Source organism: Phaethon lepturus, unplaced genomic scaffold, assembly GCF_000687285.1.
Source record: "Phaethon lepturus isolate BGI_N335 unplaced genomic scaffold, ASM68728v1 scaffold30301, whole genome shotgun sequence".
Classification (NCBI taxonomy): Eukaryota; Metazoa; Chordata; class Aves; order Phaethontiformes; family Phaethontidae; genus Phaethon; species Phaethon lepturus.
In genome coordinates this window covers 1-11,046 of record NW_010516046.1, presented here as the reverse complement: position 1 = coordinate 11,046, position 11,046 = coordinate 1, and the positions used below count along the sequence as shown (strand labels likewise).

Here is an 11,046-nt window from a genome sequence, read left to right as displayed (position 1 = left end):
TTGTGCAGTTTGAGACAGTGGGGCCAGTTTTAGGAAAAAAAACTAGACATTTTTTCATGTTTTGGGGAAACTATTTCTTGCCTTGGTGCCTTGAGAATTTGTGGTGGGTTGACCCTGCTGGACACCAGGTGCCCACCAAAGCCGCTTTAATCACTCCCCTCCTCAGCTGGACAGGGGAGAGAGAATATAATGAAAGACTCATGGGTCAACATAAGGACAGTGAGAAATCAGTCACCAATTACTGCCGTGGGCAAAGCAGACTCAACTTGGGGAAATCAGTCTGATTTATTACCAATCAAATCAGAGTCGGGTAATGAGGAATAAAACCAAATCTTAAAAACACCTTCCCCCACACACCCCTCCCTTTTTCCTTGGCTCAACTTCACTCACGATTTCTCTCCCTCCTCCTTTCCCAGCAGCACAAGGGGACGGGGAATGGGGGTTGCGGTCAGTTCATCACACCTTGTCTCTGCCGCTCCTTCCTCCTCAGAGGAGGACTCCTCACACTCTGCCCCTGCTCCAGCGTGGGGTCCCTCCCACGGGAGACAGTCCTCCACGGACTGCTCTAACCTGAGTCCTTCCCACAGGCTGCAGTTCTTCATGAGCTGCTCCGGCCTGGGTCCCCCCACAGGTGCCGTCCTTCAGGAACAGGCTGCTCCAGCCTGGGTCCCCTCGGGGGTCACAAGTCCTGCCAGAAAACCTGCTCCAGCGTGGGCTGCCCACGGGGTCACAGCCTCCTTTGGGCATCCCCCTGCTCCGGCGTGGGGCCCTCCCCAGGTGGCAGGTGGAGATCCGCTTCCCCGTGGAGCTCCATGGCCGCGGGGGCACAGCTGGCCTCCCCGTGGGCTTCATTTTTTTTTGGCGGCCGGGCAACCGTTGCCCCCGCGCCTGGAGCCCCTCCTGCCCCTGCTGCTGCCCTGGCCCTGGGGGCTGCAGGGCTGCTCCTCTCACATGTTCTCACTCCTCTCAGATATTCTCACTCCTCTCTTCTCTAGCTGCAGTTGTGCAGGTGATTTTTTTCCCTGTCTTAACTCTGTTCTCCCAGAGGTGCTGCCACCATCACTGATGGCCTCGGCCTTGGCCAGTGGTGGGTCTGTCTTGGAGCCGGCTGGCGTTGGCTCTGTCGGACCCAGGGGAAGCTTCTTGGAGCCTCTCACAGAAGCCACCCCTGCAGCCCCTGCTACCGAAACCTGCCCAAAGTTACATGGCCAGTACTGACCTATATGTATGTAGTAAAGTACCTGGTATCAAGGCAGAGAATGGTGGTGCTTTTTTTAAAGTTCTTTGTTTGGCTTAAAAACTAGGTGGATGCGACAGTGATGTTTTGTTTCTAATTAAAAGGAGTTCTGTACATAGTGGTATAAATGTCCATTATTTCTACATGTTCATTACAGTTACAAGGAAAAGAGATCTGTCTTTTGATAGAGTAACGTGCAACTGCCAAATAATACCACTGTAAGATGCTTATTTAGATCAATACAAGTCTTTGATTCTTCTTTGACTATGGAGTTTTACACCAGCCACAGATTTGATCCTGTGTTTCAACTTGACCTGGAGCTTTACAAATTCTATGCAGTGCTGTTTTGCCAATATAGATACTGATTTTACTTATTGGTTTCCACCTGTTAAATCACATGAAAAACAGAAAAATGCGGAGAAAATAATCTGACCTACAATGTTACTATATGTGTGTGTACACACACACACAAACACGGTTCTTTTACTAGAAGTTCACCAGGGGCGGATGATGCATAAGATTCTGTGGCTATAGAATAATAAATGAGGTCTGGCTTTCCATAGGGCGGATGTTGTAAAGTGGGAACTTATTTGGGCACTGTAGTGGTGCATCTGAAATCTCAGCAGATTAAATTCCTAATGGAGAATATTCCTGTCAAGTTTCTGTACTATTAAACAATATAAAAATAATATTTTTCTCCTTATTTAGAAGAGAATGAGACATATCTACTCTCTTTTTTTCATATCAACTTGCCTTTAGCTTGGGGTTGTGGTGTAAGGCACATCTTTACACCATCAAAACCAGATGTAATACTCTGGGAAGGAGAAAGAGGAGGTGGAGCCAAGTTTTGAAAGAAAGGATTGGTTGCTTACATGTTTTGCATTCCAGGAAAAATAAATGTGTTCTCTAATTAATCCCAGAATTTCCTGAAGCTGATTGTAAGCTACAATGCATTACATCATATCTTTCTTTATTTACCATCTGTGGCACCCATATATGAAGATTCCAGCAAGTTTTTGCTCACATAACAATTAAGAGATGTGTTAAATCATTTCACAGCTGCAGGCATACTACTTCTAGAGAGCCAGCAAAAGCTATTCTGTGTTTTCCATTCAGCGATAAAGGAAGAAGTCGGTGTCCCCATAATGCAATCCTGGAGCTGCAAGAAAATCTCAGCGTTAGAGTCATTAGGTTCTGCATTCTATATTGCCAGGCAGTAAAATTATGAAATATTTTTTGGTAATGTCTCTTCTCTGAAGGGACTCAGTACAGTTGCATGAGAGCCGCCTCCAGCATTTTGTTCCTGTGCAGTGCTACTTCTTAGTTTTTGAGAACTGATGTGGGAAAGGTTTATTATCCATCTTCAACATTACAAATTATTTTTTTTTTACTAAAACTGCATCTTTACCTTAATCAACCCTTTTGAGATACTGTGTTGCTCTAACTTCCAGGTTGAATATCTGCACAAATTGTATTCTATATCATGGCAATCATATACAATGTAGGAGGAGTCTTAAAAATCAAGAAGCTAATAAAACAGAGGTTGGGAAATGGGGATAGAGTTTTTTGTTCCTGTTTCAAATCCAGCCTTCAGGTTGTGTTATAACCTATATCTGCAATAGGTGATGGCCCTTTCATATGAAGACCTGTGAAATCAATTGATAGTTTTGATCTAATACATAATAGATAGATATTCAGAGCCTCTGAAACCATCATTCCTGTCAATATGTTTCTGGCAGCCTCACTCAAGATCCCTAAAATAAGATAAACCTTATTTCAACAAAGATGTACACTTCTCTTGCACTTGTCTTGCCTCTTCATTTGCTCTTACCTTGCTAAACAGAGAAAGCTTCATCTTTTGGTACAATGGTTTGATCCCTCTGTTTACCGTCCTTTTGGATTCTCTGTCATAAAGTCAATAATGACATTCACAGTAATAGAGGTAAATAAGCTTCAGCGTAAGGAATAAAAAGAGGGAAAAAACCCAAGGATATTGAGTCATACACCTAGACAGCCTGAATTCTTAATAATGCCACCTCATCCTTCCCAGATTGATGGAGGGGAAACATGAAAGAAAAGACAAGCATTCAAAACTCTAATGTACATTTTTACTATGTTTTCAGCTGGTTCTTTCAAATACAGTCTGTCTTTGGAGATGTGGGGTACTACAGCTTGACTATATACTCTTGACCATATGTATACACCCAAAACCTGGCGGTAGTAGTGTGTTAATGCCACTGGGTACCAAAAAGGTTCAGTGGTTGGTGCTGAGCAAAGAAGGAGGCACAGCCTAGACCAAAAGAAACTGAAAAGTACAAAGAAGGTAAAAGGCCAAGACTGCACTGGGAGCCACAGTGATGTGGTTCATGTAGATAATATGTAGACAATAAATTCCATGTTTACTGCAGCCATTGCAACAAATTGATTCTTTGAACGCCTCTGATTATCTGCTGATACCCATCTGTAAGCTTTTATTTTAGCTGGATTTTTCTGCTGCTTCAGTGGAAATGTCACTGTTCCAGCACTGTGTTTCTTCATAGGTTTTCTCCTTCTCTCTGTGGTGACCAAACGGCCAAATTTTTTGACAAGGCCCTGAACTACATTTACCCTGCTCTGCATGGGGGATGGACCAGGTGACCCTCTAGAGGTCCCTTCCAACCTAAATTATTGTGTGATTCTGGGATCCTCTGTCCTGTACAATCCATACAGTAATCATCATGGTGATGATGCCATGTCTCTAGGTGTGGCCTGGAAGCTGGCTTAGGGCAGAGCGAAGAAACTGTGCTTCTCTGAGAGTGGGAAACAGGTCATCTGAACCACTCAGGCTGGCAGAGGAGAACAGCATGGAGGAGAGCTGGGTAAGAAACTGAAGCAAGTAAGGAGAGAGGGTAGAGCTGTGAAGGGCTGTGAGGGTGAGCACCCAGCCACCACCCTTGTTCTCTTCTGAGGCAAATTCCTGGTATTTCCACCCTCTGAAAGGGACTTGTTGCAGTATCTTGGTTTTCTCCCCCCACAAGACTTAGCCAGAGACCAGCTGTGTCACAGTGGTCTTTTGCTATTCATAGACTTCAGTTTTCTAAAGTTTTCCTTACAGTAACTTAAAAGTGTCGAGTTATGCTTTCATGTGTAACTGCGTGCAACTTCTTAGTCTCAAAGGTGCAAGAAATTACAAAAAAATATGTAGCTCTAGTTGTTTTTCAGGGGTGTCAGATGAGTAAACTGTGCAGGCAAAGATTTGCCTCCGGGGCAGGTCACCCTGTTGGGTACACAGACAATGCACAACATTGTGTTGCAAAACAGGATCATATTTATGAGCACTGTATTTCCAAGACCCAGACATTTCCTGGGTGTTTTGGTTACTTTCCCATTCCTGGAGTAAGGCTAAGGCAAATTTAGTAATCCATCAGTTAACTGATTAATGGGAAGTGAATGCATTCCCTGGCAAATGTCAGTCTAGAGGCTCTGAGGCTCTGACTTGGCTCTTTCTTCACAGCACATACGAAAGCCTATAGAGGAATATGCTCAGAAACAGTTTGATTTCCACCAAAGCAGCAAAAAGATAAATCCAGCTGAAGCCCTTGGAAACATAACTATGAACTAGTTAAACCAATGCTTGAATATTTGTTTTATTTAGAACAGGAATAGCAACAGAGCTCTTGGAGTCCAAGATATTGTTGAATGGTAGCCAGCAGGCTGTAGTGGAATGGGCTTTACTTGTATGTGTGTGTAACACACTTCCCCCATGATTTGCATGCTTATTATAGCGTCTTATCAGCTGTTGTAAAGATAAGGAGTTCTACCACAGCATTTTGTGCTCTGTAATTATTGTTTGTTTGATTCATCATGCATTTCTGTTGAAGGAAATGGCATGAGATGAGTGGAGGTGATCTCAAGGGTAGCTTTCAGCGTGCGCTGAGCAGGCAGCATCGAGGGTGCCGTGTTTTTGAGAGAAGCTGTACCACGCAGGAAGGTGCCAGGCAGCCACGCTTCCCCCAGCCTCTGGCAGCCACCCATGCTGGCTTTGGCCATAGGAAGGAGAGGGCTGGCCAACACATAAGTCCTCAGCTCAAATAAAGGGCAAGAAAGAGATGAAGGGGACGTAGTGAGACTGGATGCACAGCGAGAGGTGATGGGCTGCAAGGTGCTTAGCTGACCCAGAGGTCTTTGCTTAGGGCACTGATTCACTCAAACTCTGCTCTGTGCCATCTTCAAAATCTGCTTTTATGGTAAAAATAGCATATTATTATAAAAGTAGACTTACATCCAGGCTTTGTACTCATGGCTGATCTCTGTGTTATCCAAACGGTGGCATTTTTTCCATTGATAAGGCATAACAAAAAAAACATGGTGTGAAAACAAGAGGTCTTGTCTGAGCTTCAGTGCCTATGTCCTGCTTTGCCTTTTCAGGGTTTTCTTGATACCTTATTAAAATGGGGCTTAAGACTCAAAGGATCCTAGTGTAAAATATAACTTGTACTGCTGACAAAGTGAACACTTGATCCCACGTGGCAAGATTTTAGTCTGTATTAGATTTCAGGTCTCAAGTTTAAAAACACCTGATGGCTTTACACTAATTACTTGTTGGGTCCTCAGCTTCTGAGGGACTTAAAAGTGCCAAATTTTTAAAATATGCTGAACACTTTTTCTGTGGAAATGTAATATATTTAGTGTTTCAAAGCATCCTTTCAAAATCTCTAGTCAATATGACTTTCCTCATTCAGTATGATCAGTAGTTCTCACTAAAAGTGCCCAAGGAAGATTTGTGGCTTCAAAGTTTGCACTTCATATTGTATGAAATTACTTAGAGACATGTACTCTGTGACCTGTCAGCTTTGGAACAAGTGTTCATGTGCTTAACTTTTTTTTTTTTCAAGCAGTCCAGTTCTTTAGACAACATAAATGTGAGAAGCATCGGATTGAATCCTGTCAGGAATTTATTAAAGCCACAAAATGACAGCAAATTAAGTCTATTTGTCACCTCCATTGAAAAATGTGTATTTGTGTCTCAGTGGTAAAACCAGGATACTTAATTGCAAAGGTTTGCCAAGAGGAGCACTTTAGCTGCCAACTGGGAGCCAACAGAATAGCAGCGCAAGCACTGAGGCTAATGATAGTGTCAATCCATTGTGTCATAAATTACATCCTGTTATAAATAATGAAATCTTGGAAAGAAATAAAACATTCACATTCTTCACCCAGATTTTTCCTCTATTTTGTGATGAAAATGTGACTTGAAAAATATGCATACTTAAATGTCATCCTTTCTACTTTGATTGGCATTTTTTAGGCTTTTTTTTCCTATTCCTTTTTATTAGGCTGCTTTGATTAGAGAGTGGCATGAGGATGAGTTGTTTTTTATGACACGTGTTTGACACTTCCAGATTCCACGCGAAACCCTAATTCCTGATGGCAAGACAATAATCTGGGACAGCATGAAAGGCTTCAGAATACCTAAGGCAACCTACAAATTCATAGGGCTCCTGAGCTGTGAAACAACCATCGGTGGGCACAAGTATAGCACAAAGTACCTAACGCACAGAGAAAGTAAGTGGTGTTCTCCACTCCCCGTCTTTTCATTAAGCACTCTGCCCTGCTGATGTTTTTCACTTTCCTTTCTCTTTGTCACCTGCAGCCAACACAATTTTTGATGTTCAGTTAAGCACTCCACGTCTTGTCAAATTGCTGAGAGGAGACAGCCTGGCAATCAACTGCACCGTCACCGCAGCCTGGAACACCAGAGTGCAGATGACATGGACTTATCCTGGAGAGGTGAGTGCTGTGGTTGAAATGAAGAAACCAGGGGTTTCCCATAGATCATGCTGCATCTAGCATCCTGGGAGGAATTCTGCCTCGAAATGCTTGCCGTGGTTCGCATTCCATCATTTTGACCCTTGCTGACACGTCTTTAAAGGGTTCTTTTTTTTCTTTCTGGTGCTTAATTGAATAAGTAAACATGTTTACACAATGTACTCTGGATATATTGCATAACTGCAAGTGAACACTAGAATTGTTCCATCCCTGGGAGCTTCTTTTCAACCTGGAGAAATGGTAGAAATTTATAACCGAGTCCCAGGCAGGGGCTCTCTCTTGAAACAAAACTGTTTTTGGTGACGCTCTCTTTCTCAGCACATCCATTTAAAAGACTGGCAGACAGTCAGGCACCCGACTTGAGCATGTTTAGAAAAGATATTTTGATTTAGCTAGCCAAAATCTCATTTGTTAAATGTCACATGAACAATCCTCTTGTTTTGACAACTACAGGAATGATCTTGAATGTGCTTCTCCTCCCCCCACATTGGGAGCATCCTCATAAATATTTGTCGCTTACAGAATAACTGCCAGGGAGTCCGTGTAAAGCTGATAAGAAATTTGACATTAGTTTAAGGCTTACAACTCCCATTCCTTTCATGTCAGTCTGATTTATGCTGGTGATTCAAGTGAAGGTCATTTATTATGTCACTCATTGTGCCTAACCACAAGCTGAAATTATGATTACATTATATAGGGAAGATTAATGCAATCGTTTCTTGTATACTGTAGCCACTTTCCTTGGCATTTTTTCACCTCAGAAATAAACAACTCGGCAACAAATGCTCCAAATATATTATATTGCTCATTGCTGCCTTACCAAGCCCTAGCCAGGCACCACACTTGTGAAATTCTGCTTTGTTTTTATTTGGATGGTAACTGAAGGGTGCTCAGTGTTTATAAGACACCAGCAATGTCCTGGGTTAAATAAACTTTAAGGCCAAAGGCTGAGGGCGAGTTGCAGGAAATAACTCCTCAGACTCACATTATCTTCAGTTCCACCCTGTTATTCTCTTGCCAAACCTAGTCCCTTTTCCGTCTACAGCATTTCCAGGATTCTCCCCTTCTTGTGTAAATGTCCTCTTTTTCTATACATCTGCTGCCTATGGACACTGAATCCATGCAGCAAACTACGTGCCAGTGGCTCTGGGGATTTTTATGAGCAGTGCTGGACAAGGAGCAACGGGGAGCTGGGCGTATTGGTATGACAAACCATAAGAAGGGATGATTTGTGTCTGGAGAGAACTAGTTTGGATGCTATTACAACTTCGGTTGTAATAGATAGATAGAATGAAGATAGAAATTAATTGACATATAATGTTACTTACAATTTTTATTGTTGATCCTCTGAAAATTTTAGGAGTCTTTTGCATATCTGTGCTGTACAGAAGGATCTGGATTTTTTTATTACGGTTATAGTGGAATTACAGTAAAATAAAAATCTTATTAATCATGAAAATTGGTTTGATTAAGCTCGCTCTTGTTCATTTTTGCTTTTATAGGCAAGAAAGAGAGGTTCTGTAACACAGCGCATTGACCAGAAGAATACAGAGGCCAATATTTTTTACAGTATCCTCGTTGTTGACAAAGTGCGCGATATTGATAAAGGCCAATATACCTGCCACGTGAAGAGCGGGCCATCAATCAAAGCTGTTAACACAACAGTCATTGTTTACGGTAAGAAATGTTGCAGATTTGTAGAATACTGAATGCTCATGTACCAAGTTCAGTCATATGATAGTTTTACATCCTGACACAAAGTGGAAGTGAAATTATTATAGCACGTTCATCATGGGCAGAAAAAGGAGTGAAACCAGAGAGAATATGTGCCTTTTCTTCCCCGACTGTTTTGTACTATTGGCAGTAGACACGTTCATGTTCAGTTTGATCACTCTTGTCTGCTAAATACCATGATGACCCTGTCCTCAGGCAGTTCTGACAGAAGCAATCAATTAAACTATAGTCTGCAAAAAGAAAAGAAAATGTACAAGCTGAATTTAAATAGAAGAATCCCACTTCCTCTTCTATGGTACTTGTTCATTGTTTTCTATGAAAAATTAAGAAGAAATAGATACACTAGCTCTACATGGAACAGGAAGCTTCTAGACCATTCAAAAAAAACGAAACAAGCACAAGATACTGCAACTCATTAATACGGTGTTATAGTGGGAGCTGTAAGCTGCCTGGGCCTTCTGTGAAATCTGGACATTTCTGCTGTTATTTCAAATTTATGTGAATTAGGACTTTTGTGCATTAGGACTCTACGAGAAGCTACATTCTTTGTGGCATCCTGTTACAATTAGGACTATCCAGGATCTTTGTTGCATCTTTGGTATTAAAGACCAAGTGGTTGGTGGGTGTTCTCTATGACAGATGACTCATGGTCAGAATATTCATTTGTTCCATGTTTTCAGTTGTCTACCTTTCCTACCTCATCTGGAAGTGTGGACTAAGCACTCCCTGTTCTTAGAGAGTATTTCAGTCCATTTTCTCTATTTAAGCCCTGGACTAAGTCAGTGGGAGCATAAGATGATTATGATATCCACTTATTATATTCTTAAACAGATGAGCTGAATCTGTCAGAACCTGAGTTTTAGATTAAAATTAAAGTCAGAGAAGCTGAAAGTGTTGAAGCTAGCTTGTAAACTCTTCTTCGCATGAGTAGCCCCATCTATGGGATACACATATGAGAAAGTGCTTGTGTGAATAAGGGTTTGCAGAATCAGGGTTGTATCTATAACTTGACTCGTGTAATTAAACTACTGTTTTGTCTTGTGCATGTTATTTTCAATGTACGTGGCACATGTGACTAAATATTGCACTTGTTTAATAGATATTCAGTATCCTTATGCAGTCCATAATGTGAGTAAATATTGCACCATAGATACTATCAAAAGGACACTCAAACAATTTTTCATGTTTTGAATGTTTTATTTTGCTCTAGTGCAGTTTGAGGTTAAAAAAAAAAGGACATTTTCCAGTGTATTGTATGAACATTGTGTTTTATTGTACCTAGTAAAACCCATCAAATTGCCAGAGAGTTTGAAATAAACGGCAGTACAACTGGAAAAAAACAAATTCCAGCAGGTTGAGGTTGTTCCAATGAAGTGATAAAGATTTGTTTCCTTCATGAAACAGCTGTTTACCAATGATACAGAAAGTTTCTGCCTTTTCCTTTGCTGTGTCTCTGAAGGTCCCTTAAATCCTCTCTGGCAGAATTTTTTTTTTTTTGGCACATTCGTTGATTCTTGGCCTTTAGGAGTAGAAGGGTCACCTGATCATCTAGTTCAGCTTCCCATGTACCACAAACCACCTTATTTCTTATGCCTTTTTTTCTGACTGAAGCACAATGTGAATTTGTCTAGAGTGTATTTTCTCCAGGTAGATTCATGGCCTGGGAACTGTATCTCAGTTTCTTGTATATTTGTGGTATCATCTCTATTTTATAGATCTCTAGGAGGTTAGGCTTTATTCTTGCTGTTGCCATATGGGAACACCAAAATTATTAAAGATAATTTTTATTTGGATTCCTGTTCTTTTTAGTAGAACAACTCTTTTTGCAGGTTGACAATCAGTAATACAGGTGTACTCTCTTTCTTTTCTTTAAGATAAAATGTTCATTAATTTGAAACGTCGAAGAAAAACCACACTGGAGGCTGTAGCTGGAAGAAAATCCTATCGTTTGTCAATGAAAGTGAAGGCGTTTCCCTCTCCAGAGGTTATATGGTAAGACAACAGTTACTTCCACATATGCACACTGGACCTGTTCTTAGATGAAAAATAATATATTCATAAAATAAGACCCCTTGAAATGGCAACAAACTGGAGACAACACAGTTGCGGAGTTTTATTGGAAGTTTCAGGGTTGTCCTGGGTTTTAATAATTTATGAGAACATTACCTCCATTTTGCAAGTGCAAAAAACTGAGATCTGGAAAGTATAAAGCTCAGATCCTCCAGTGTGTTAGGCCTGTGGACAGGCTGGATCGATGGGCTGAGGCC

The 11,046-nt window shown here is 41.4% G+C and overlaps 1 protein-coding gene across 1 annotated transcript in view; it reads left to right on the top strand.

Moving 5' to 3' along the window:
* Positions 1-10,771, top strand: part of LOC104627628 (vascular endothelial growth factor receptor 1-like) — a gene marked incomplete at both ends in the record, with an annotated part of 21,315 nt that extends 10,544 nt beyond the window's left edge. The window contains 4 exons of the mRNA XM_010295954.1: positions 6,619-6,781; positions 6,870-7,006; positions 8,548-8,722; positions 10,654-10,771. Coding sequence (XP_010294256.1) covers positions 6,619-6,781; positions 6,870-7,006; positions 8,548-8,722; positions 10,654-10,771 — 593 coding nt within the window. The remainder of the gene's footprint in view (positions 1-6,618; positions 6,782-6,869; positions 7,007-8,547; positions 8,723-10,653) is intronic.
* Positions 10,772-11,046: the final 275 nt, after the last annotated feature.